The following is a 26,623-nucleotide window of genomic DNA, read 5'->3' as shown; positions in this document are numbered from 1 at the left end:
TAAGGTTGTTCAACTGGGAATAAAAGTACTCATTAAGAACCTCCATAGGCCCTGGCCGGTTGGCTCAGCGGTAGAGCGTCGGCCTGGCGTGCGGGGGACCCGGGTTTGATTCCCGGCCAGGGCACATAGGAGAAGCGCCCATTTGCTTCTCCACCCCTCCCCCTCCTTCCTCTCTGTCTCTCTCTTCCCCTCCCGCAGCGAGGCTCCATTGGAGCAAAGATGGCCCGGGCGCTGGGGATGGCTCCTTGGCCTCTGCCCCAGGTGCTAGAGTGGCTCTGGTCGTGGCAGAGCAATGCCCCGGAGGGGCAGAGCGTCGCCCCCTGGTGGGCATGCCGGGTGGATCCCAGTCGGGCGCATGCGGGAGTCTGTCTGACTGTCTCTCCCCATTTCCAGCTTCAGAAAAATACAAAAAAAAAAAGAAAAGAAAAAAAAAGAACCTCCATAGCCTCCTTGCTAAACTTCTACCACTTATGCCTGCAAAGACAGATAACTATGGCCATGTTCATACACCGGGAATCCACCAATGTCCCCTCACTCCCCTATGATTCCAGAGGTTATAAAAATAGCAGCCAACTCTTCTGATCATCTTTTAAGAGGCCGTGTGAGGGCTACACTTGCAGCTGTGGCCAGAACTGCTGGGTGGGCCTGGTCAGCTCCTCTTTCTGAGAGCTGACCCTGGGGCTGGGGCTGGTGAGCAGGGCCTGATCCGGCATCAAGGAACCGGGAGCACAGGGTCATCCATGGCTCTGCTTCAGCTGCATCTGGATGTTGTCAAACTTGCCATGGATGATGCCAACCATGTGCTCCATCTCCTCGGGCAAGACGGGCCTCACCCTGCTCTGCTTCTAGAGGTGGTTGGTGACGTGCGTAGTGAACTCACGGCAGGTCTGGGGCAGGGACACACATGCCAGGCTGTGACTATCTGGCAGACGGGCTTGGGGCCCCACACAAGCTAGCTACGAAGAAGTGAATGCAAAGGGCTTCCAGTCAAACCAGCACCTATGCTGTGAACCAAGAGCATGGACTCCTGGTCTGTGCCACAAAGGAAAGGCAGTCAATGGTCCATGTTCTGCTTTGACAAATGTGCATTCACATGACAGAAACTCTTCCATGCAGAAAGATCATCTGTTCATAGCTCTCTGGCTCACAGTGGTAAATCTGTTGAATCTGGGACAGCTTGGCCTTGTAGTCAGAGTCCTATTGTCCTATTGTCATTTGGACAGCCACCTGATGTTGCCATGCCCACTGTCACTGCTGGTTCTCTTCCTCACTTCTCCAATTTGGACACGCCCTCAGCCAGCAGCAGGGTATCCAGCCTCATGAGCTGAGTGACGGGGAGACCTTCTTCCTGAATGCCACAGATGCTTAACACTGGGTAAGAGATAGGACCGAATCAGGGTCCACTGAGGGAAAACCACCACTACATTGTGAGCACTGGTGCCATGTCTGCACAGACAGACAACTTCCCAGAATCCTTAGGGAGGAGGTTTTCTTTTTGTCTGGCAACAGACACCATTACCCACTGCCACACTCAGGAGCGAGGCCTAAGGGCAGAGACAGGCTGCAGTTCAGGGCCGCTGTGAGGGCAGAGCTCACAGTCCAAAGCTGGCTGGGTGGTGCTTGGCGCTGAGAAGCTGGAGCCCTGCACCATATCTCCTGAAGGGAGAGCAAGACACACTGCAGATGCTAGCCCAGCACAGGAGTGGGCACAGGCTGTGTGTGTGCCTGGTGGGTCTGTCATGCCTGCTGTGTGTGTCTATGGGAAGGAAAAGTCTGATCCAGGATGTGCCAGAAGAGATGAAATAACCCAGGGAGAGATTTTAAGCAGAGAAATGAGACAACTGGCCCTGCAACTTGGAAAAGCCATTCCAGATGGTCTGAGAGGGTGACCGGCTCAAGGGCAGAGTTGGATGGGCAGAGGAGGCAGTGGGGAGTGTGACTACCATCCAGGTGGGATGCAGAACAGCCACAGAGCAGCCAGAAAGACAGTCCTCAGGATCCATGACCACTGGCTGCAGGTGCTGAAGAAGGAAGAGGCCAGGGTGACGTCCACATTTGCCCTGTGTGGGGCAGCATTCTCCCAAACACAGTGTGCAGAGCAGCAGATGGGCAACCGAAAAGACACTATAGCCTGGTCCCTGGCCCAGCTAAGCATGTGTCCAGGTGGCTGAGGCAGCTGCTTACTGGGAGTCGGGGCTGAGCTAACCAGTTCAGGTGGGAAACGGGCATTTATTCGTCATTGTACTTGGTGTGTTTGGAGAATTGGTGTGCAATCTGCCTGTTCCTATAGTTCCACTTCTGGGAAGAAGGCCACAGTGCCTGTGTGTTGGAAAGCCTACACTTAAGTGACAGCAATGGGAGGAGACAGAAAGAATGATCAGGTCAGTCGAGAAAAACCAGAAGCCTCAAAGAGGCATGATTTGTGAGGCAAAGCCCAACTAGAATGTTCCAGAGGAGTATGGGAGGCAGAACAAGGGCCCAGACCGAGGGGGGTGGTCTAATCAGACACGTGTTTTATTTGCCTTTTCAGTGACAGAAGAGATGTCTGCAGGAAAAGGGGCAGGTGGGAGGCTGGGGCGGGCGGTTCCTGAGGGGAGAAGGCAGGGACAGGAAGGGAGGCGATGGTGTCGTTCTAGGGCTCACCTTACAGAAAAACAAAGTTTATAGTGTTTTCTTGGGAACAGACTCTCAGCTAATAATTGACTTAAAGGTTAGACAGGGCTGGGTAAAAGTAGGTTTACAGTTGTTTATATGGAAAATACAAGAATAAACTGTATTTCACATACTCAAACTGTCAGCCTACTTTTGCCTCACCCTGTATTGCCTCAATCACTTGGGTCTTTCTTCTTCCCTACAGAACACATAGATTTACCTTTTCTGTCAAAGGCTCATTAGGGAAAACTAAAGGAGCTCAAAAGATATCCTTGCAGGAATTTCCCGACATTCAGGGACCCTCATCTCATACACAGGGACCCTTACATCCACTCAGTCTCATTCAGCTGCAACGAGGTTCCTTCTGAAAGAACTGAAGGAGAAGTGGCTCTTTCATCAGTTGTCTACTAGCTTTCCAGTACAGAGACTCACTTCTCTAACAATCTGACTCGATTTTTAAGATGCACCAGACACAAACTTTAGTCCCCATGAGTGAGGGATCCTCTCAGCTAGGACAGTGCTTCCTTGAGCACTGTACACAGCCCCTCTGGTCCTTGCAGACTCTGGGAGACACCTCCTGGACATAAGTCCGCTCCTGAGTTCATCTGCAGGGGAACTGTAAAGGCCCCTTCCCTTCCCTCTGCTAGCTGTCCTCCCCTGCAGACCCTCTGTGTCCATATCCTCCTGATTCTATCTTCACTAGCAACCCACCATCCGTCCCCTTCCCTTAATGCCATTCCTGGGCCCCTGCTACACCACCCATCTTGAGCCCTCTGTGACCTGTAAAGGAAAATGCTCTCTCCTGCTGATCCATGGTGTATACCTGCAGGCCAGCCACCTCCCACTGCTGTGTTCCCCACACCAGTCTTTTGTTCAAAGTCTTCAGCATCTCCCTGGCATCCAGGTAAAACCTGGAGCCTTGCCTGATATCCCTCCAAAACCCACCTCCATGAACTGTCCCTCTGTTCTTCCTGCTCAGCTCTCTGACAGCACGGTGCTCTGCTCCTGTTCAGGCGGATTCTAGCTCCTCCTTGAGTCCCAGCCAGGGGTCCGGAGCAGGCTGAGAGGGATACTCAGTTCCTAGTCCCTCCCCACAGGGCCCCAAGCATGCCTTGCCACCCAGGGGTGAAGAGGCTACCTCCTCACCTTCCATTACAGCTTCAATTGAATTAGGACAAGGAGTGGTCAAGATTGGAATGTGCAGCTTAGTGAAAGGGTGCTCCGAGTGTGTGCGTTCATGTGAGTCTGCAGATGGGAGGCTGGGCTGCCTGGGGGGTAAGGTGGTTTTTCTTTCATTCTTTTATTTAAGCAATAACAAGCATCTGAGACCTCCCACACCAAAAACCCCTAGAGAACTTACTGTTGTCAGAATGAAAACTCTAAACAATGAAGAGAATAGCCAAGGCCTTTCTTATTTCGCTTCCCATGGTCTGTGCGCCAGTGCAGCCTTCTTTGGAGCAGTTTATTTTATTTTATATATTTTTTACAGAGACAGAGAGAATCAGAGAGAGTGAAAGATAGGCACAGACAGGAAGGGAGAGAGATGAGAAGCATCAACCTCTCGTTGCAGCTCCTTAGTTGTTCATTGATTGCTTCCTCATATGTGCCTTGACCGGGGGACTACAGCAGAGCGAGTGACCCCTTCCTCAAGCCAGTGACCTTGGGCTCAAGCCAGCGACCTTGGGCTTTAAGCCAGCAACCTTTGGGCTCAAGCCAGTGACCATGTGGTCATGTCTATGATCCCACGCTCAAGCCAGCGACCACATGTTCAAGCTGATGAGCCTGTGCTCAAGCCGGATGAACCCACGCTAAAGCCAGCAACCTTGGGGTTTCAAACCTGGGTCCTTGCATCCCAGTCTTACGCTCGATCCACTGAGCCACCACCTGGTCAGGCTGGAGCAGTTTTTTTTTTGTATTTTTCCGAAGTTGGAAACAGGGAGGCAGTCAGACAGACTCCTGCATGCACCTGACCGGGATCCACCCGGCACGCCCACCAGGGGGCGATGCTTTGCCCATCTGGGGCATCACTCTGTTGCAACCAGAGCCATTCTAGCGCCTGAGGCAGAGGCCACAGAGCCATCCTCAGCGCCCAGGCCAACTTTGCTCCAATGGAGCTTTGGCTGCAGGAGGTGAAGAGAGAGATAGAGAGGAAGGAGAGGGGGAGGGGTAGAGAAGCAGATGGGCGCTTCTCCTGTGTGCCCTGGCCGGGAATTGAACCTGGGACTCCTGCATGCCAGGCCGACACTCTACCACTGAACCAACCGGCCAGGGCCTGGAGCAGTTTTGAAATGCTGATTAATACTGAGAAAGTGTACAGAAGCACTGTCCCCTGTGAATGCTGCATTCACAGGGTGTACATGACCACACTGTGAGTAAGAGTGAAGACTCCAAACTGCCCAGAGGTCCATGAAGGAGACAGCATGACTACTGTGTCTTATGGTGTTAACCAAGTATATGTCCTGAGGTACTGTTATAACCAACAATCACACTATCAGCTTTATTTCTTAGGCTGCACATTTTTGCAATATGTATAAGTAAAAGCCTAGCTTACAAAAAGTTACCCGGTCACCACTCCAAATCACAGCTGTGGATGAGGCCATGCGACACGTGTGTATCTGGGCTTCACTTCACCTGCTTGCACAGTGTCTCTTTGCTCTACCACTGCCTCCCATGCAGCCTTGCCTCTCCCTCAGTACCGGGCACCTGTCATCCCAGGGCACTGTCACTGGCCTAATTGTGAGCATTAGACATTTGATACCTTCAATCACAACACGTTCATTTCCTGTGGACTGTTCCAGAGCATCTCAGACGTGCTACTCAGCCCCCTCCCCCAGGGACTTGACTGGCGGGCAGGAGGCCTTGGGGACCAGCTCAGGCCACCATCTGTTGCAGATCTCAGAAGAGGAGGTGGGAACTCAAAGAAAGGCACTGACCCCAAACTGCCAGATTTCCTTCTGTTCCCAACCTACTGCAGGTGATAAACCAAACAATGAAGTACAATAGAATTATGAATATCAATCCGTTTTTTGTAAGAAACAACATGGAATTGCTATGAACTGACTTGTGTCCCCCTCAAATGCACATGTGGAAGCCCCAACTCCCAATGTGGCTGAATTCGGAGACAGGACCATGAGGAGGTGATTAAGGTTAAATGACTGGAGCTTTGTAGGTAGCAGAGCATCTCCCTTGCTGCAATCTATCGCAAGTCAGCCTTCAACACAATAAAAAAAAGGTCAACTGAGGTCATAAGATTGGGTCCCTGAATGACAGGACTGTGGCCTTCTAAGAAGAGATACCTCTTCCTCACCCACACCTCCTTGATCCTGGACTCACAGTCTCCACACAGTGAGAAATAATGTCTGCTGTCTGAGCCATCCAATCTGTGGTGTTTTGCTGTGGCAGCCTGAGCAGACTAAGACAGGAACATGACCCCAAGTTGTGTTTATTTTTCTCTACTCATGGTACAAAGGCACGGCTATCTGGGGTTGAGGCTACTCCAGGACCTCCAACTACCTAGGAAGAACTCTAAACCACCGCTGAGCACCAGAGACTCGGAGGCCCTCACTGTCCCCTTTAATCAACAACTTTCTGACCAAGTGAGTGAAAAGATACCCCCTACAGCCCTCAGTTGGGCTGGGATGGAGGGAAGGAGAGGGTGCTTACTTAATCAGTAACCAAGACAACAATGAGCTTTCCTAACATTTCTTACTAAGGCACAAACCATGGGTGATAATCACCTGTGTGACTTATACAGTTTCAACACTAAAGATCAATGATCACAGAAAACAGTGACGGTTCTTTCTATTTCCTGATAAAAATCATCTCAAAGAGTGAAGTAATTTAATAGTTGCCATGCCTACCTGACACTAGGGGTACGGCAATTCAAAATTATTTTCCCATACATTGCTTTCATTTGGTATAAAACTGTTCATCATTAAGCTGTGTGTGCCACTTCTTTTTTTTTTATTCAGTAAGAGGAGGGGAGGCAGAGATAGACTCCTGCAAGCCCCCAACAGATATCCACCCGGCTAGCCCACTAGGGGGCCATGCTCTGGCCATCTGGGAAGTTGCTCTGTTGCTCAGCAACAGAGCTGTTCTTAGCACCTGAAGCAGAGGCCATGGACCCATCCTCAGCACCTGGGGCCAACTTACTCCAATAGAGCCAATACTATAGGAGGGGAAGAGAAAGAGAAAGAAGGGAGAAGGTGAGGAGGAAGGGTGGAGAAAGCATATGGGTGCTTCTCCTGTGTATCCTGACCAGGAATCAAAGCTGGGACATCACCTGCTGGGATGATGCTGATGCTCTACCACTGAGCCAACTGGCCAGGGCCGATGATCTTTGGTTTCAATATCTTGATCTTATTTGGTGGCCTCTCTCGTCAACTATCTTCAAATTGTTATTAACCTTGCCCGAGTGATCCAGGTCAGCACCACTAGTAACAGGAAATATTGACAGCACATGTGTTCTGTTCAGAGGACACAATGCTCTGAACAGAACACAACACTGCTTCTGCGGGATCACCACCAAAGACAGGCCGCTGCAGTCTCATCATGAGGAAACAATGCACACACCAGCCTGAGGGGCACACCAGAAAATGAGCAGTTCTCAGCAAAAGTGTGTGGGTTGTGGACGAAAAGGAAAGACCAAGGAACCATCAGAGCTGAGGAACCGTAACAGATTGGAGGAGACAAAGGAAACATGAGGACTAAGTGCCACGTGGGAACCTGGGCCAGAAGTATTAGGGCAAAACCCGGGAAGTCCGAGGAAGGCCTGTTGTTCAGTGAGGGAGCACTGTGGCAAGATTCACCTCCCGGTTTCCATCACTGTGCTACGGTCTGAAGGTGTTAACCTTAGACAGGAAGCTGGGAGAAGGGTGTAGAAGAACTCTTTGTACTACATTTTTTTCAACTTTCCTGCAAATCTAAGACTAATTCAAAATAAAGCTTTTTTTTTAAAACTGCTGTGGTAAAAGCCTTCCATGGGCATCACTTCAGATGCTGAAAACAGACAAACAAAAGAAAATTTACTTTGCTATCATCCTTGCCTTTTCCTAAACCAGCGAATGCCATAGCACCTCTTAGATTTTGCTTAAGACAAATGCAGCTGTTCGTTGGCAACAATTGCTCCAGCTCTAAACTGTAAAATAGATGATGTGATATATCAGAAAGGAGGGCTCTGACAGGCGGAAAATGAGCCAACAGCTGCCAGAGAAGATGAGCTGGGCAAGATGGTCCGTGGTGCACACTGGGCCCAGGCAGGACCAGAGGCGTATGCTTGTGGCAATCCTGGATCCACACAGAAAGTGTCCTCTCAACGGCCTACCTGTCTTTTCCTTGATTTCACAGAGCACACTAAAGAGAGCAGGCTTCATCCGATGGCAATGAAGAGCATGCTTTCTGAAAGAGATGTGACAGAGGAGTGTGAGAGTGTCATCCTGTCCACCAGAGTAAAGATCCTCCATACTGAGTCACCCAGTTCTCTCGAAAATCCCTTACGAAAATACAATACCATAGCATTTCATATGAGTTCGATTTGTACAAAGTGTAAACAGAGCAATACACAAATATTCAAAACATTTCCTTTTATATGTAGAATTTTAAACAATACATATAATACATTAATTCATCAAGAACTATAAAATTCCGCCTGACCAGGTGGTGGCGCAGTGGATAGAGCGTCGGACTGGGATGCGGAAGGACCCAGGTTCGAGACCCCGAGGTCGCCAGCTTGAGCGCGGGCTCATCTGGCTTGAGCGAAGAGCTCACCAGCTTGGACCCAAGGTCGCTGGCTCCAGCAGGGGGTTACTCGGTCTGCTGAAGGCCCGCGGTCAAGGCACATGTGAGAAAGCAATCAATGAACAACTAAGAAGTCGCAACGCGCAACGAGAAACTGATGATTGATGCTTCTCATCTCTCTCCGTTCCTGTCTGTCTGTCCCTATCTCTGCCTCTGTAAAAAAAAAATAATAATAATAATAAAAAAAAAATAAAAAAAAGAACTATAAAATTCCAAGGTCCAGGCATTTGAAACTTGTGCTCACACTACTGTCCTGTAGTGGCATTTTGGTGGATAAGGGGAAAGCCCAGTCATCCTATTCCAGTCATGTTATGCTAACTTAGTAGGTGTCTACTGAGCACCATTCTAGCATCACAAAGACACAGGTAGACAATGTTCCTACTCATGTGGCAATTACGGTGGAGGGAATGAGATACCAAATATACACACAAACAAGAAAACCATCAGCTATGGCAGGTACTTTGTGACAACGTTCAGTAGAGTGATGACTAGAGGTTTATTGGAATTTCTAGATCTCTGAGGTGACACCGAAGTCAAGATGGGAATGACAAGGAGAAGGCAGGCAGGAAAAGGGCTGAAGAGAGGTAATAATTTAAGCAGAGGACAGAGCCAGTGCCGAGGCCCTGGGTGAGAATACACTTGCCTTTTTTTTTTTTGTATTTTTCTGAAGTTGGAAACAGGGAGGCAGTCAGACAGACTTCCGCATGCGCCCGACCGGGATCCACCCGGCACGCCCACCAGGGGGCGATGCTCTGCCCATCTGGGATGCTGCTCTGTTGCAACCAGAGCCATTCTAGCGCCTGAGGCAGAGGCCATAGAGCCATCCTCAGTGCCCGGGCCAACCTTGCTCCAATGGAGCCTTGGCTGCGGGAGGGGAAGAGAGAGACAGAGAGGAAGGAGAGGGGGAGGGGTGGAGAAGCAGATGGGCGCTTCTCCTGTGTGCCCTGGCCGGGAATCAAACCCAGGACTCCTACACGCCAGGCCGACGCTCTATCACTGAGCCAACTGGCCAGGGTCCACACTTACCTTTTTAAGAAACCAGGATGCTGTAGGGTGAGAGGTGAGTGAGAGAGCCAAGTGGTGACATTAGAGAGGCAGTAAGGCTGAATCTGGCTTTTGTTTGCCTGTGGTTGGCAGAGGAATGGCCCCAAAGATGTCTGCGTGCCATCTTCAGAATCATGACACATTACCTTACAAGGGAAAACACTGCTGATGCGATTAAGGTTAAAGATTCTGAGATGGAGAGATCAACTCAGGTTATACAAATGAACCCAAGTCTGGCCCTGGTCAATTAGCTCAGTTGGTTACGAGCGTCATCCCAAAACAATAAGGTTGCAGGTTCGATCCTGGTTAGGGTACACATGGGAAGCAACCAAAAAATGCATGATTGAGTGAAACAAATGTTTCCCTTCCCCCTCCCTTCTCTCTGTCACTCTAAAAATCAATAAAAATTAAGCCTTGGCTGGATGGCTCGGTTGGTTGGAGCACTATCCAAGAGCACAGAGGTTACAGTGCTCTTTGATTCCCAGTCAGGGCACAAAGAGGAACAGCTTGATGTTCCTGTCTCTCTCTCTCAAAAAAAAAAAAAAAAAAAAAAAAAAAGAAAGAAAGAAAGAAAGAAAGAAAAAGAGGACCCAAGTCTAATCACACTCTCAGCATATTAAAAGTGCACAAAATCTTCCAGTGGTGGTCAGAGAAACAGATGTGATGACTATTTCTTCTGATCCAAGACAAATGTCTTAGAAAGATCAGAGTACTTAAAAAAAAAAACAAGGGACAGAACTAACTGCAGGCTCACTTCTGGCATGGCAAGGAGTTCAAGGCCACGTCTGACTGAACAGCAGCTAAAGCAGGCAGGCACCCTACCCGAGTCCCCCCTCAAAGGCCATGTCCTCTTCTCATGCCAGATGGAACCACACTACATGCTTTCCTGCTCTGGGCGTTCCCTGCACATGCGTATGCCCCCAGCCTAGAATGTTGCCCTGCTTTCTCTGCTGAACAAAAAGGCTCATGTCTAGATCATGGTCATCTCCAGGGTACACTCCTGTGCCCCAGCCTGACTTTTGCTGAATTCTAGGGTCCAATTGTTCATGCTCCACAAGCTCTCACCTTGCTGACAGGTGGCCTCCCTTGCCCTAGCTAATTCCTCACCCTCTTTCTGCTCCTCTAAAACAGGGGTCGGGAACCTTTTTGGCTGAGAGAGCCATGAACGCTACATATTTTAAAATGTAATTCTGTGAGAGCCATACAATAACCCGTGTATGTTACGCATTATCCAATAAAAATTTGGTGTTGTCCCGGAGGACAGCTGTGACTGGTTCCAGCCACCCGCAACCATGAACATGCACGGTAGGAAATAAATGGATTGTAATACATGAGAATGTGTTATATTTTTAACGTTATTTTTTTTAATTAAAGATTTGTCTGCGAGCCAGATGCAACCATCAAAAGAGCCACATCTGGCTCGTGAGTCATAGGTTCCTGACCCCTGCTCTAAAACCTTAGCCCAACAGTCTGATCTCTTCAAGTACCCGAAGCAGGAAGTGATGTCATCTTCTAGTGAGCACGGAGGAACTCTGGGAGGAGGAGCTCTGCAGGGCAGCACCAGTTTAAGAGAATAAAGCCAAATCTCTAGCCAACCACCTCCTAATTGACCTCAGGCAAGTTCTTACTCACTCAGGAGCAGTTCCTCATCTAGAGACTCAATGAAAAACTGCCCACTTCCTAGGGTTATTGGGAGGTGTGTATTCAGACTCAAGCACTCAGCAACTGGTCACTTCAATGAATGAGCTGTACCGGCTCACTTGTGAAACTTTCATGAAACATTCTGCACATTTCTTTATTTATTAATAAAATCACTTCAAAAGGGATTTTACTGTGATCCTAGATTTTAGACAGCTTCAGGAAATCGTTTCGAAACCACAAAATTCAACTTCAAGCACAGCAAAGATGACAAGCCTTGGCACTACACCAAGCCAAGATAAGGATGTTAACCTAAGAGTGAAACTAAAAGCTATAAGCAGGCTAAGAACACAGACTGCAGGCACTGAGTCCACTACACCTAATGAAGCTCCTTAAGAATGATGAAAAAACACTCTGACTCTGAAATTCTATTTTCTGGTGGACTAACAGTCTCTCGTGCCAACGCTGTCTGGCTTTGGGAAATTCCAAACCATAAATTCCTCCTCTAACCCTTGAATTCTTTGAATGGGCGTGCTGAAAGCCGAGGCTGACATGCATTAATGTGCATATTTCTAAGGTCTGTGTCCCCTTTAGTATTCCAGAGCTACTGAGACAAGGGGCACACTGTTCGGTAGGTAGCTTATGCCTTGCCATTTGGGTAGGTTCTAAGGATATTCAAAATTACATCACTTCCCTTTAATAATTATTAGAATTTAATCCGTATTTCAAGCAAAGTCAATCTGCTGAGATACTGAATGCATTAAGAATGCCATGTAAATGAGGACAGAAATAATTTTCATTTGGCACATCAGCATAAAGCTGATGAATATTCTATTGAGATCCTCCCAGATTTTAAAACCCTCAAGCCAAGGACCCAGCTGGCTCTTCTCCCCAGCAGGCCCAAACCTATCCCTTGCCCTTCTTCTCCTCCCTCCAAGGTGCATTACTTTTGCCCTTCATGAAAATACTTAAGAAGTCATATGTGTAAAAAGCACATTAAAAAGTTCAGAGAGGGCCCTGGCCGGTTGGCTCAGCGGTAGAGCATCGGCCTGGCGTGCGGGGGACACGGGTTCGATTCCCAGCCAGGGCACATAGGAGAAGCGCCCATTTGCTTCTCAACCCCCCCCCCCCTCTCTGTCTCTCTCTTCCCCTCCCGCAGCGGAGGCTCCATTGGAGCAAAGATGGTCTGGGCGCTGGGGATGGCTCCTTGGCCTCTGCCCCAGGCGCTAGAGTGACTCTGCTCGCGGCAGAGCGATGCCCCGTAGGGGCAGAGCTTCGCCCCTGGTGGGCGTGCCGGTCGGGCGCATGTGGGAGTCTGTCTGTCTCTCCCCATTTCCAGCTTCAGAAAAACACACACACACACACAAAAAAAAAGTTCAGAGAGGCCTGACCAGATGGTAGCGCAGTGGATAGAGCATCGGCCCAGTATGCTGAGGAGCCTGGTTCTGAACCCTGATGTCGCTGGCTTGAGCACGGGCTCACCAGCTTACGCGTGGGATCATAGACATGATCCCATGGTCTCTGGCTTGAGCGAGGGGTCACTGGCTCAGCTGGAACTTTGTTAGGAATGTAGGCTCTTGCCCCCTAGCTCCCCAAAAACCTACTACAGTATATCACAATTTGCAATGCAATAAGACTCCCACAGTTTTGCTGCACATAGAGCCTAAGCAGTACTGTTCTAGAACACCAATGTCCAGGATAACTTTCTGCGATGATGGAAATGTTCTTCTCTGTCTGAGGTAATATGATAGCTACTACCCACACATGGCTATTGAACACCTGAAATGTAACTATGCAGTTGAAGAACTGGATGCTTAATTTATTTCATTTTAATTCAAAAAGACACGTGGTGAGTGGCCACCACACTGGACCATGCAATCCTCCAGAGTATCCACATGCACCTGTGAGCAAAGGGTCAAGAAGGAAGAACTACAGCCAAATCTGCCCATCCTACACGCAGAACCACGTGAAGAAGGACCAGCCCTCTTCAGCTGCTTCTAGCAGAGCTTCAGGAATGGAGCCTGGGTCTTCAGGATGACACTGCTGACCACTCTGCTTCCTTTTTTTTCATCGCACCCCTCAGCCATTCCTAGCTCTATAGAGTTTTCATACTGACTTCTTAGGAATCACACTATAGACAAAAAATGGAGTCCAGGCTTCAGGACACCTGAAGCTTGAGGATCCCCAAGGGTGTGGTAAAAGGGCAGGCTATTGAGGGAGCGGGGGAGGGCCCAGAGCTTGCACAGATTTTCAAAAGCACGCATGACTCAAACATTGAGAGAAGGGCCTGAGAGAAGGGAAGAACTTTGGAGCTTGACAATATTAGCAGAAGAGCTTTCAACCCTAGTCGGATAACTCTCATAAATCCCTCATAAAGGTTGTAGAGAAAAGGAAATGAAATAACTATGTAAACTGTAAAATGTTGTAAAATTATATATATATATATATATATGGCTATGCATGATACAGCAAAATATTCAGATAATCCTTGGAAAATGAGATAAAAGTTTCTGCCTTACTGGTCCTATATAAGAAATATATGAGAACATGATTAATGAAAGTTTCAAATCAGAAGACGTGGAACTATCCCTTCTCCAGGGAGAGCTCAGGAGACAGCCTAAGAAGGTCAGAAGATCATTCAAGGAGACTGATCACCCCTCACACACAAAGCCTCTAGCTGACTTGGGCTGAATGTAAATAAAGATGGTGCACCCCAAAGTTCCCAGTGTCCCTCCACTATCTGTGTATCAGACGGAAGAAAAACACACAGTTTAGTATCCTGAGACTATTTAGCTGTAATGACAAAATACATTATGCACAAGCTCATGTAGCTGCCTTCTTAATAATGCAGAAAGATTTAAGTAAGAATCTAGGTTTAGCCTGACCTGTGGTGGTGCAGTAGATAGAGCATTGACCTGGAACGCTGAGGTCACCCCAGGCTTGCTTGGTCAAGATGGGCCACTATGAATTTATGCTTCCCGCTCTTCCCCCTTCTATCTCTCTCCTCGCTCTAAAATCAATAAACAAGATCTTAAAAGAAAAAAAAAAAGAATTTGGGTTTAAGGAGAGCAGATGTGCTTTAAATACACTATGGTTGAAGTAGTATAGTAAGAAGCTAGAAAAATTTCTTGGTAAGTAAAATGGAAAAACTGAGACAGATAACTGAACAAACCGGCCCAGCAATTTACAGCAAGATACTGAAGGTCACCTTCCTAGAGATGACATATAGGCCTCAGTTGTATTTTAGCTCCAGGCTCAGAAAAGCAGCAAAGCCAGGCGGGTGCGCCAGGACCAGCTGTGGTGGCTAATGAGCCCCTGTTCTGGATCTGACCAACCAGTAGAGATCATGACCCTGAAAGGGCACCCCTGGAAAAGCTGATGAATACTCTATTGAGATCTCCCCTAAGCCTCCCCTAAACTCCTAACATTTAAAAACTTCCAGTGGGCACCTTTCCCTCACCCCTCTTCTTCCCCTAAAGGCATGCATCACCTAAACTCGAAGGGTCCCCATGAGACTTGCAACCAAGAGAGCAGTGGGCATCAGAAGCTCATCCCGAGCTAACCCCAGACCCTGTCTCCATGGCTCCCTTTTCTCTGATTTCCCAGTGTAGGCTTCTTTCTTTCCTATAAGGTTTCCCGAGAGCCAAAGCAGCCAACCTAGTCTCTCCTGTTGCTTCTTCTGTTATAGGCCCTTCCCTGTTTCCATGTCCCCAGCTTTAATAAAAGTACTCCCCAAATCACTTGACCTGTGTTGTGAAATTTTTCCTGCACAAAGTCAAGAACCCACACAGTGCCTAGGCAGGCCTGCTCAGGGTAAGGTCCCTTTTCTGGTAACGTGGTGAAAAATAGGTTGAAAAGGCCTCATAGCTGAGATGAAAAATTCTTTCTTGCTAGCCAGTTAAGCTAAACTGATGCTAGGGACTACGAAGGGGTCAGCAGGCACACTGTGAAAGGGCAGGGTCAGAAAGATGTGCAAGCCTCACTCATCCAGTCAGCTGTCCAGGCTGCAGAGTTTATTGTGAAGAAAAGACTCACTCAAGGCCCTGGCTGGGTGACTCAGTCATTAAAATGGCAACCCAGTGTATCAGAGGTTGCGGGTTCAACTCCAGCCAGGGCACATACAAAAAGCAATCAATGAGTACAAAACTAAATGGAACTAGCTTGATCAGGTGGTGGCGCAGTGGATAGAGCATCTGACTGGAATGCAGATGACCCAGGTTCGAGACCCCCAAGGTTGCCAGCTTGAGCGTGGGCTCATCTGGTTTGAGCAAAGCTCACCAGCTTCTACCCAAGGTCTCTGGCTTGAGCAAGGGGTTACTCAGTCTGCTGAAGGCCCAGGTCAAGGCACATATGAGAAAGCAATCAATGAACAACTAAGGTGTCACAATGAAAAACTGATGATTGATGCTTCTCATCTCTCTGTTTCTGTCTGTCTGTCCCTCTCTCTGACTCGCAATGAAAAACTAATGATTGATGCTTCTCATCTCTCTCTCCCTCCCTATCCCCTACTTTCATCAATGGAAAAAAAAAATAGACTTACTTAAGCTGTTTTCTCCTGAGTGGACTAAGTGGCCCACCTGAGGTCTGACTTCGGGGTGACATTTAGGGCCTAAGCTTCTACATCTCAAAATAAAAGCCCCGTAGTCTTTTTTCTGCAGAAAGAAACCAGGAGTCAGATATCTAACAGCCATGTTGTCAAGCATGTACAACACCCCAATATTTCTTTTCTTAGCCTTCAAAGAAAGAGAGCTGTCTTCAAGAACAGCAAGAAGAGGTAACTGACTGCATTTTATTCTAAAGCCTATCTAGGGGAGTCTCAAGAGGTGGCTACAAGAAAAAAGCAGAGCCCTGGCTGCGTAGTTCAGTTGGTTAGAGCATTGTCCTGCTACACCAAGGTTGTGGGTTTGATCCCCAGTCAGGGCACGTACAAGAGTTAACCAATGAATGCATGAATAAGTAGAACAACAAATTGATGTTTCTTTCTCTTTCTCTCTCCTAAATCAATAAATAAAATTTTTTTTTTTAAATTTTTTATTTATTCATTTTTAGAGAGGAGAGAGAGAGGGAGAGAGAGAGACAGAGAGGGAGAGAGAGGAGAGAGAGACAGGGAGAGAGAAGGGGGGAGGAGCTGGAAGCATCAACTCCCATATGTGCCTTGACCAGGCAAGCCCAGGGTTTCGAACCGGCGACCTCAGCATTTCCAGGTCGACGCTTTACCCACTGCGCCACCACAGGTCAGGCAATAAATAAAAAATTTTAAAAAGAAGAAAAAAGCAGCAGCTTAGGGGCTGTGCTGGGGTGACAGATTCCTGAGGCCATCGCTGGGCAGAGCTCACTCCTTAAGCAACTCTCCACCTAGAAACAGAAGGAACACAGGTAGCTCTACCAACAAGCAGAGCACTGCCTCTGCGGTTCTGGGTGTGAAGAACCCATTTTCCTTCTCCCCCAGCTCCTGCTAATCCTTCCAGAATCTAAGTGCCACAAAAGTTTATGAATGGTAGGTGCCAGGCCCTGGAAATACAAAGAAAAGTACAACAAAACCCCTGGTCTCATATTAGTCTAGCAGATAGGGCAACCCACAGAAGAACCCTCTCCCAGCCCAGCTTTTTCGTGCCAGAATTACTTCTACTCAGCATATTCCTGATATGACTATTCATAAATCAGTCTCCCACACACCGTACTTTTCAGTGAGCTCCAAGAGGGGCGGAGAACATCTTAGCTATCTTTGTTTCTCCAACACCTAGCACAATGCTTCAAAAAGTAGAGTAAACATGATGGTGGTGCTGCTGGGAGTGGTGGCTGGTGACACTCCCAACTTTCCAGATAGTTAGGAAACTGCTTAGGGCTGCTGTTCAACTGACTTAGTAACCCCTCTTCACTAGGAGGCTTTTGTGACTGACTACAGGTCTCGTGAGACCCTGGTCTCATCCTTCTCCCCCCAAAAGGCTCTCATGTAACAAGACCTCATCCTCCAAAAGGACTTCAATCCTTTTCCATTTTCTAATAATTTGGACAGAACCCAAACACACGGGCTTTCTTGTGAAGGCAATTTTACCAGTCCTGGCTGATGGAAAGGGGTGGGTAGAGATAAGCAGGAGAGTGGTCTTCTAATTGCTGTGATTTTCCTATTGCAACTGAAATAAAACTCAAACTCTTTCTGAGATCTGTAGGCCGAGTATGATGTTACAACCTCCTTCCAAACTCAACTGGGGACTTTCAGTCCCTGGCTCTGCTCTCTTCCCGCTTCTCCCACCTCAAGGCCTCTGAAAGTGCTGTGCCCTCTCCACCTGGCTTCCCACAGCATGCCATCCCTTCCCTTCCAGTTTTTCTCACAATTTATACTAAGTTTTTCGCATTTATGTTCTCCCTCAAACCGTGAGCTTGAAAACTGGAACTTTGCCAGCAGCCAGCTCAGTGCTCTGCATAATATCTAATAAATATTTGCCGAGGCCCTGGCTGGTTGGCTCAGTGGCAGAGTATCAGCCTGTATGTGGATGTCCTGGGTTCCATTCTGGTCAGGGCACACAGGAAAAGAGATCCACCCTTCCTGCAGCCCTAGGCAGTTTCCTAACTCCCCCCCTCCCTTCTTCTCCTTCCGCAGCCATGGCTCCATTGGTTCCAGAGCATCAGCCCAGGGGCACTGAGGATGGCTCCATGGAGCCTCCACCTCAGGTGCTAAAAATAGCTTAGTATCAAGCATGGCCCTAGATGGGCAAAGCATTGGCCCCAGACGGGAATTGTGCATGTGGGAGTCTGTCTCTCTATCTCCCCTTCCCTCACTTGGGAAAAGAAAAAAAAAAGGTAAATTAATTAAAAAATGGGGGGGGGGGCGATCTCTTCATTCCCAACGCCCATTTCCCACAACACTCTTGCCCTCAAAACTTCCTCCTCCATGAATCCCCCACACTCCTCTTACCCCCTTACAATTCCAGAACCCTGAAACCACCTTTTACCATAAACCTTCCTTTCCACGAACTACCCTTAAATCCATCCCTCTCACCCCAGGACGAATTCCCAAAACCCACTACCCCACTGTGAGCCCCACAAGCCTTTCAATCCATTCCATTTTAACCCCGTAACCAGCCCCCCTCCCCCGTCGTCCTCCACAGCGCCCCTCAGCCGTCCCTCCCGCTCGGAGACACGCCCCCGCCGTCGCCCGGGCCCCGGCTTCACGCTCCAGCCCTCCCGGCCCGCCCCTTCCCGCCGCGCGGACCCGTGCAGCACCTGGCCTGCGCCTTCTCTACTCCAGGCTCTGGTCCCTGACGGCTAGGAGCTGCTACACTGTAGCAGCTATAGGATGTCGCCCGATCCCGGCTCGGGCTGGAGCCCCGGCGGCGGGTGGCGCGGGGTGGGTGGCGGCGGGTCCCGAAGCACTCGTGCGGGGTTCGCAGCCACCCGCCGCCACTCCGGCCGCGCTAGTCCCGCGGACACGCCCCTAACAGCCCGGCTCCCGGATACGCTAGGGTTGTCGAGGCAACGGCACTTCCCACCCCCGTTCTCCTCTAGTTCGAGAGGGCTCCGCTGGCTCCACCGCGTTCATCGGCCCCTACCCACATCATCGCCTTTCATGTCTCCGCCTCCTGAGCCCCCGCAGAGCGGCTCCTTACTCTTCCTCTGAGCCCTCATAAATAAGGTCCCCACTCCTTAGACACCAGCATGTCTCCTGAGTCCCCACTTGTCAGAGTAGCCCACTCTTCCTCTCAGCCAACCATTCCTTCTCAGTCTTCCTTGGCTCTCAAAGCTCCATTAACAACCCCCTCCCACCCCTCACCGTCATCTCCAGAAGCTCCAGACCCAGACCCCTGCTCAATCCCCTAATGCTCCAGTCAGCTCCATCAGGAGGTCACTAGAGCTCTCTGCCTCCTGGCTTTCCATGAGGGTCACAAGTGTGTGGTGATGGTGTCTGGGAGGATGGTGACCGGGAGGACGATGTTTAAGTGCTTTTGTCAGCGGTAGAAGTCAGTTCTAGTCACCTTTTGATGTCTGAGCATGATCTCTCTTGTTTATTCTCTCTTGCTCTGCAGCATTCCAGGTCTAGAAAATGCTGTCACATGGTTAATGAGCAAATGGTTCCAGAAGACCTACCCTGTGGTGAACCCAAAACAGCTCCTCACGTGAGAGAAAAGGAAAGACTGGACAAGAATTACTTATCCAACTTTTTGGGACCTCCTGAAGTCTGTTTGCTCTGAGGGCAGACTCCAGATGCAGGCTCATAAAAGGTCCTCAGCCTGGCTGCCAACCCTTCGGGGCAGGGTTCCTTCCCATTGCTGCCGGAAAGGAAATGCAATAACCATTTGGCATGATCAGATTGGGGAACTCCGAAAGAGACAGCAGAAAATGGAAATGAGTGATGTGGGCCAGTGTAAGAACCTTGAAAGCTTCCTGATGAGAGCTGACACTTGGCCCCAATAACAGGAAGTACTAGAACACGTGGGCGCCACAGAGAGCAAAGGCCCTGTATAAAAAGGTCAGCTGCCGCACATATTACTTGCACAGGAGGTGTGAAAACAGTGGGTAACTTTGGTGTCCTTTGGAGAATAGGATGGGGGATAGGTGTTTGAAAGCTTCAAACATCAGCAGAGACAAAACTGGTCACCTGATAGAGAAGAGACCTAAAAGAGAGGGAAAATCTGGTGAGACAAAATCCCAAAGGAGACTTAAGGAGTGTGAGTTGGGACCTGGAGATGCTGCCGCAAGGGCAGCCAGCTCAGAGCAGGTGAAACACAGCTGTCTTCTGGAGGTCATAGGAATTGGTTGGCTGCCTCAGCCCCTAAAGTGACATGTGTGTCCAGCAAGCCCAGAGCTCCATGGAGGCAAGAACTGCATCTTTCACTGGCATGTGCCCAGGCACATGGTGGAAGCTGTTGGTCTAGAGCAGTGGTAATCAACCTGGTCCCTACCGCCTACTAGTGGGCGTTCCAGCTTTCATGGTGGGCAGTATAAATAAAAAGTAGATTTAACTATAGTAAGTTGTTTTATAAAGATTTATTCTGCCAAACTTAGTGAAAATCCGACATAAAGTACTTGGTAAGTAATTATTATTATATGCTTTAACTAACTTGCTTTATAAATTTTATAAAGTCAAGTTACTTCCCTACTTTATAAATCACCATTACTGTGGAACCGGTGGGCGGTTAGAAAATTTTACTAACAGAGATACAAAAGTGGGTGGTAGGTATAAAAAGGTTGACTGCCCCTGGCCTAGAGCATCTCCTTTGGAGATTCAGGGCCCAGCCCCTAGGAACCATGCTACCCACCTTGGACCCTGGAAATGTAAGCAGCACCCTGGTTCGTTTAAAAAAAAATGATTGATTTTAGAGAGAGAGGTAGGGAGAAACATTGATTTTTGTTGTTCCACTTATTTTTTTTATTTTTTTATTTATACATTTTTTAGAAAGGAGAGAGGGGGGGAGAGAGAGAGAGAAACAGAGAGGGAGAGAGAGGAGAGAAAGACAGAGAGAGAGAAGGGGGGAGGAGCTGGAAAGCATCAACTCCCATATGTGCCTTGACCAGGCAAGCCCAGGGTTTCAAACCGGCAACCTCAGCATTTCCAGGTCGATACTTTTTCCACTGTGCCACCACAGGTCAGGCTGCTCCACTTATTTATGCATTCATTGGTTGATTCTTGTATGTACCCTGACTGGGAACAAATCTGCAACCTTGGTATATTGGGACAATGCTCTAACCAACTGAGACCTAGCCAGGGCCCTAGTTCATTCTTGCCTCCTTATAACACTGCCTTAGGCCAGGGGTTTTCCCAAAGGGAAGCCCAGCCTCATTTAATGTAGAGGACCTAGATGTTTTTGGTTCTTTGGCAATATGTACATTAGTAGCTTAAGAACTGGGCCTCTACCTGACCAGGTGGTGGCGCAGTAGATAAAGCGTGGGACTAGGACACAGAGGACCTAGGTTCAAAACCCCAAATTTGCCTGCTTGAGCGTGGGATCATAGACATGACCCCATCATTGCTGGCTTGAGCCCAAAGATTTGCTGGCTTAAAGCCCAAGTTTGCTGGCACGAGCCCAAGGTCACTTGCTCTGCTTACCTCCCCCCACCCCCACCAAGGCACACATGAGAAAGTGATCAATGAACAACTAAGGAGCCACAACGAAGAATTGATGCTTCTCATCTCTCTCCCTTCCTGTCTGTCCCTCTCTCTGTCTCTGTCACAAAAAAACCCAAAAACAGAACTGGACCTCTGATGGGAGGCCTGGTTTCAAATTCAGCCGTTATTCTGTGTGAACCTGAAGTAGGGACATAACAATAGCTCCTCCTTAGGTGTAAGGATAGAATCTGGATCCTGGTCTATGTCATGTCTAGCAGGGTGCCTCTATGAGCATCTGAGATGGGGCTCATCCTCAGGGCTTTGGCATATCTGAGGCCTTTGGGGGCTGTAGGGTGAGATGAGAAAAGCCAGCCTGAGCTTGTGACCAATTCCACACTTTGTGGGAATTTGAAGCCCTTTCCCCAGGATGTATCTCTGTGCCCTTTCAAAGCTGTGTAACCATGGGCCAGATATCAACCTCTTAGAGCCACTGTCCTCACATGAAAATAAGTGTAATACCTGCAGGTGATGATTAAATAATGCACCTAAAGTGCTTATCAGTGTGCCAAGCAACATTAGAAGAGCTTGAGAAATGGCAACATTCAAATCTTGCACCCTGCTCCATGGATTCCTCTTTCCTTAGCCTGCACGTATATAGTGTGCAATGGGATAGACACACCTGACTGTTAACCTGGACCAGGACAAAAGGGCAGGTGGGAGAGAGTACTCACATGGGCCATGAGCTATTCTGGGCTCCAGAAGACGAAGACAGGCAATTGACAAGATGAAGGCAGGGGAACAAATGGAGAAGATGAACAAGAGGGAACAGACGCAAAACTCCAAGAAAGATGGAGTAACAGCCAGCCAGAGCCTGAAGGGGAATAAGAACAGGGTGGAAGAGATACCTTGTTGAAGGATCCTTGCCAGGCTAAAGCTGAGGTGGACAATTCTGGGACACAGTGACAGACTGAATTGATGACAGAAACTGCTTTGGAGACCTCAGAGGAGAAATAAAGGTTTACTCCTTAACATGCCCTCCTCTTGGACACCCTCAAGTCTAACGGGGACAGGCAAACTCTGGAGGCCTCACAGGGCCACAAACCTTTCCCAGCTCCCGCTCAGGCTATGCTCGTGAAGAATCAGCCTCAGGCCTGACCTGTGGTGGCGCAGTGGATAAAGCGTCGACCTGGAAATGCTGAGGTCGCCGGTTCGAAACCCTGGGCTTGCCTGCTCAAGGCACATATGGGAGTTGATGCTTCCAGCTCCTCTCCCCTTCTCTCTCTCTGTCTCTCCTCTCTCTCTCTCTCTCTCTGTCTCTCCCTCTCCTCTCTAAAAAAAAAAAAGAATAAAAAAGAATCAGCCTCAGGTAGATGACATCCATGATCTGTCTTTGTTATTTTGGACAGCATGGCTTGAAAGAGTCCTCATATTGCCTACCTTTACCATATACCACCACAGACAAAGGAAGCAATCCATCCATCGAGTTTACCAGGAATGAGCAGTAAAAATAGAAAAAGGCCTGTTAAAAATTCCACAACCTGAGATGATTGAAGAGCTAGATTCCTATACCCCATCTGACACTCTCCTGAGCACCTGGAGGTGACCACATACCCCCAGGCCCTCGAGCAGGCAGAGCTGTGTGTCAGGGGAGGCCTGGCAGCAAAGTCATGTCATCTTAGACTGAGGGGCCGCCTTTAATTCTGTCCCTCAGCTTGTGTTGAACCAGGCACATCCACAAGTGGTTAGGGGTATGGTCGGGCACTTGCAGCATCCCACTGAAGTCCAACGTTGGCTAAAGGGTGGAGTCCATGAGGGGGTGGCCATTCTCAGGAAGCATGATGCGAGTGCTGGTGCCTGTCCGGGTGGAAGGTGTGAAGCGGGCCAGCTCATGGGTGGACCGGCGGAGGCAGAGACAGCAGAGGAGGCGGCGGAAGGTGCGGCGCATCTCAGCATCGCGGCAGGAGTACACCACAGCGTTGACCAGTGAGTTGGCTTCAGCCAAGAGTAGGAAATACTTCTCCACAGCCAGAACATTGCAAGACTTGCAGTCCAGACCGTCCAGGAGTAACACCACCTGGCCCGGTGTCCAGCAGACCACAAACGCCCCTGTGGGATGGAACGCAACGTGAGCAAGGCCAGCTGTCAGAAGACCGGGTACCCACAGTTCTGAGCTCAGAGCTGGAGGGGTGTACAGAGCTTAGACAACAGCGGTGGTCTGCCTTGCCAGAAAGGCTTGTCTTGCTGCCTTGGCAGAGTGGTAGGACAGAACTGCTAAGAAGGGACTCTTTGATCTGTCTGCCCGAGAAGGGACACCTTTCCTAACTGGCACACTGTGGCCAGAGCCCTGGACATTTCTACATGGAGATCTGTTCTGTGGGGGAAAGGAGGTCAACCATGGCATAGAACAGTTACTCTATGGGGGGAAGGTGATCATTGGGAAGAGCTGCTCCTTGTTCTTGTGTGTGTGGAAGGGGTATATTCAATGGGAAGGCCTCTTACTGCCTGCTTTACCCAGACCATCCTACATTTCAATAGCCAAAGTGACCAAGTTACTCCTGCTAAAAACTCTTAAGGGTTTCCCATAGAATTTGGGAAAAAATCTTACTCCTATCTGTGCCCTTTGAAGTTGTGCTGGCCTCCTTTCCTTTCTGGATGTACTGGCCTAGTCCTGCCTGGGGCTCCCTGTTCCCTCTGCCTAGAAATCTTTTCCCTTCTCTAGCATTCAAGTCTCTACTCAAATATCATCTTGGAGAACCTTCCTCACCCAAACTTCTTCCACCAGGTCTCGGAGGAATTGGGGGGGATGCAGGGTCCCACTCACCCAGGATGATGACAACAGTCTTGACCAGACTGAGCGTGGTCTCGTGGTAGCGGGGGTGGCAGCTGACATGTTCCGCCATGCGCTGCACCCGCCGACGAACGTAGAAGAAGATGCGGGTGTAGACAGCCACCATGAGCAGGAAGACCAACAGGCTGGACAGGGCCCACACCGCTAGGTAGGAGCGGCTGAGCAGAGGGGCCATACGTGAACAGCTGTCCAGGGCACAGAGACAGTGCCAGGAGTGGGCGGGCAGCAGCCCAAGGCCCAACGCAGCTACCCACACTCCCACAATGAGCATGAGGACACGGCCACGGGGCAGGCGGCTGTGCAGCTGCACCGCCAGCACACTACGGTGACGCTCCACAGCAATGGCCAGCAGTGTGGCCACCGATGCCGTCAGACTTGTGTCCAGTAGACCCTGTCGCACGAACCAACCCTGGAGTGAGAGCCGGGATGTGCGTGGGCCAGTGTGGAACATGAGAAAGAGGTAGGCCACGCCAGCAAAGAGGTCAGCTGCGGCCAGGTTGCCAAGAAGGTAGTAAATGGGCTGGTGGAAGCGACGATTGGAGGCGATGGCTGCGATGATTAACAGGTTGGTCAGCAGCACAAGCACACTGACAGTTAGCCCCAGGGCCACCACAACCACATCCTTAGGCTGCCAATAGGAGCTCAGCTCCTTGCCACTGTTGTTATAGAAGAAGTCGATGGTCTCGTTGTAGTAGCACTGGCCCATGGTAACCATCTAGGAGCACAGATGAAAAGGTCAATGCAGGTGGCACTTGTTGGAAGGACATTGAAAGGAGAAGCACCCCGAGGATAAGGTCAGGAGAAGAAGGCCAAAGTTTTCCAACTCAAGTGCCTCAGGGTAAAATGGTGTTAATGGGGACCAGAATGACCTAGAAAAGTAAGCTCCATGGCTTGGGGGTGGTGGTGGTGGTGGTGGTGGTGATAGTGGGACAGCTGTTGCTTATTTACAACTTAATAAGACTCTTTACAAAGATCAAATCAGCCTGTCCAGGCAGTGGCACAATGGATAGAGCGTCGGACTGGGATGCTGAGGACCCAGGTTCGAGACCCTGAGGTCGCCAGTTTGAGTGCGGGCTCATTTGGTTTGAGCAAAAGCTCACCAGCTTGGATCTGAAGTCTTTGGCTCAAGCAAGGGGTTACTCGGTCTGCTGAAGGCCCACGGTCAAGACACATATGAGAAAGCAATCAATGAACAACTAAGGTGTCACAACAAAAAACTGATGATTGATGCTTCTCATCTCTCTCTGTCCCTATCTATCCCTCTCTCTGTCTCTGTAAAAAAAATAAATAAATAAATAAAATAAATAAAAAGGTCAAATCAAACAACTGTCTGGGTTTATTGTTGTTTTTTCACCCCAGTTGGTTTCGTTTTGGAACCTAAAGAAACAAAACAAAAATCCATCTGCCCACATGCCACCAATATGGGGCCAATCTGTATCAGTGAGGGGAGTTGGTTAGGGCAGGACAAAGGAGTGTGAGCTGTGAAAGGAGGGAAGGGAGCGGTCAGTTTGGGGTCAGAATCACTGCTGAGAGCAGAGCCTAGAGGGGATGTGTGCACAGGTTGGGATTACTGCTGGGACCCTGCGGACAGTCAGTGCTGGGGCTGGGGCGTGGAGGTAACTGGGGAGACGACCTAAGTGGGCAGTGAGACAGCCCCAGAAGTTGGGCACCGAGCCGACTTTGGACAAGAGCGCTCTCGAAACGGGCGGGGCATCAGGCCGATCCAGGTGGGACGGAGGGCCCTGGTGGCCTGCGCGACAAAGAGGGCAGTCGGTGGGTCTTCTGGAGCCCCCAGACTGAGGGAGGAGGGGGAGAAGGAAGGAGGTGGCACCTGGGCTCCGCTGGCACGTGCCACACCCTCCCCGGGGCCGGTGCCCAACCGCCCCCTTCCATGCCGGCCTCACCTGGGTCGCCCGTCACGCCGCAGACGGGGCGGCCTCGCGGGGGGTAGGGACGGGTCGGAAACCCATGGCCCAGCGACCGCGCGGAGAGTGGAGAGTCTGGGTGCGCTCAGTGTGGGATACACACAGTGCGGGAAGCCGGGTAGGGTCCTGCCCGGGTCCCGCCCCCACCGCCCAGTCCCGGCCCAGCGCCGGCGCCCCGCCCCCACCACCTGGGGCAGCCCCGCCCTGCCCTCGCCACCTGGGGCAGCCCCGCCTCCGCGGCCCTGCGAAGACAGGGTCGCCCGGAACTGCAGCCCCCCATTTCCTCTCCGCCTCGCGGCTCCTCTCCACTTCCGGTGCAGTGCCTCCACCCTGTCCCCGCACACCTCACGCGCCCGCAGTTTCGGGCCTCGGGGCAGCTGAGTCACTCGCGGCCGGTGGAACTCCTGCCGTGACCTCACGCCGCCCGGGCTCAGCTCCGGGTGGTCCCAGGGTCCGCACCCCTGCCCCGGCCCACCCCCATTCCCTCACGTCCAATCCGCCGCCGAGCTCCAAGCCACGCCCTGATCCGACAGAGCTCCCACCGCCCGGACACGCGCCCCCCGCGTCTTTCTTAATGCGGAGCTACCGCCCGCCGCCTCTCATATGCCGCGGAACTCCTCGGCCCTGGCTGATCGTCTCGCATCACTCAGGTTTCTCGCAATCCCGCCCCCCGCC

General features: G+C 50.1%; 2 protein-coding genes across 4 annotated transcripts; both read right to left on the bottom strand.

The window, feature by feature from the left end:
• Window positions 1–734: 734 nt before the first annotated feature.
• On the bottom strand, window positions 735–18,907 carry PBX4 (PBX homeobox 4). Its single transcript, XM_066252639.1, is given in 6 exon segments — window positions 735–887; window positions 1,105–1,206; window positions 1,208–1,371; window positions 7,976–8,049; window positions 18,355–18,545; window positions 18,902–18,907. Coding segments are annotated over 6 exon segments (690 nt in total).
• Window positions 18,908–22,318: 3,411 nt separating this feature from the next.
• On the bottom strand, window positions 22,319–26,471 carry LPAR2 (lysophosphatidic acid receptor 2). 3 transcript variants are annotated; one of them, XM_066268231.1, is made up of 3 exons: window positions 26,293–26,471; window positions 23,997–24,738; window positions 22,319–23,281 (listed from the first exon to the last, which is right to left on the bottom strand). In XM_066268231.1, the coding sequence occupies exons 2-3, from the start codon at window positions 24,736–24,738 to the stop codon at window positions 22,968–22,970; spliced, it is 1,056 nt and encodes a 351-aa protein (XP_066124328.1). In that variant the 5' UTR covers window positions 26,293–26,471; the 3' UTR covers window positions 22,319–22,967. The 3 variants fall into 3 exon arrangements, with proteins under 3 accessions (XP_066124328.1, XP_066124310.1, XP_066124318.1); XM_066268213.1 differs by lacking the exon at window positions 26,293–26,471 and adding an exon at window positions 26,166–26,279; XM_066268221.1 differs by lacking the exon at window positions 26,293–26,471 and adding an exon at window positions 25,928–26,066.
• Window positions 26,472–26,623: the final 152 nt, after the last annotated feature.

This window comes from Saccopteryx bilineata, chromosome 1, assembly GCF_036850765.1.
Source record: "Saccopteryx bilineata isolate mSacBil1 chromosome 1, mSacBil1_pri_phased_curated, whole genome shotgun sequence".
Lineage (NCBI taxonomy): Eukaryota > Metazoa > Chordata > Mammalia > Chiroptera > Emballonuridae > Saccopteryx > Saccopteryx bilineata.
Note: the sequence above shows the minus strand (reverse complement) of the source record. Positions and strands in the feature narration are given on the sequence as shown.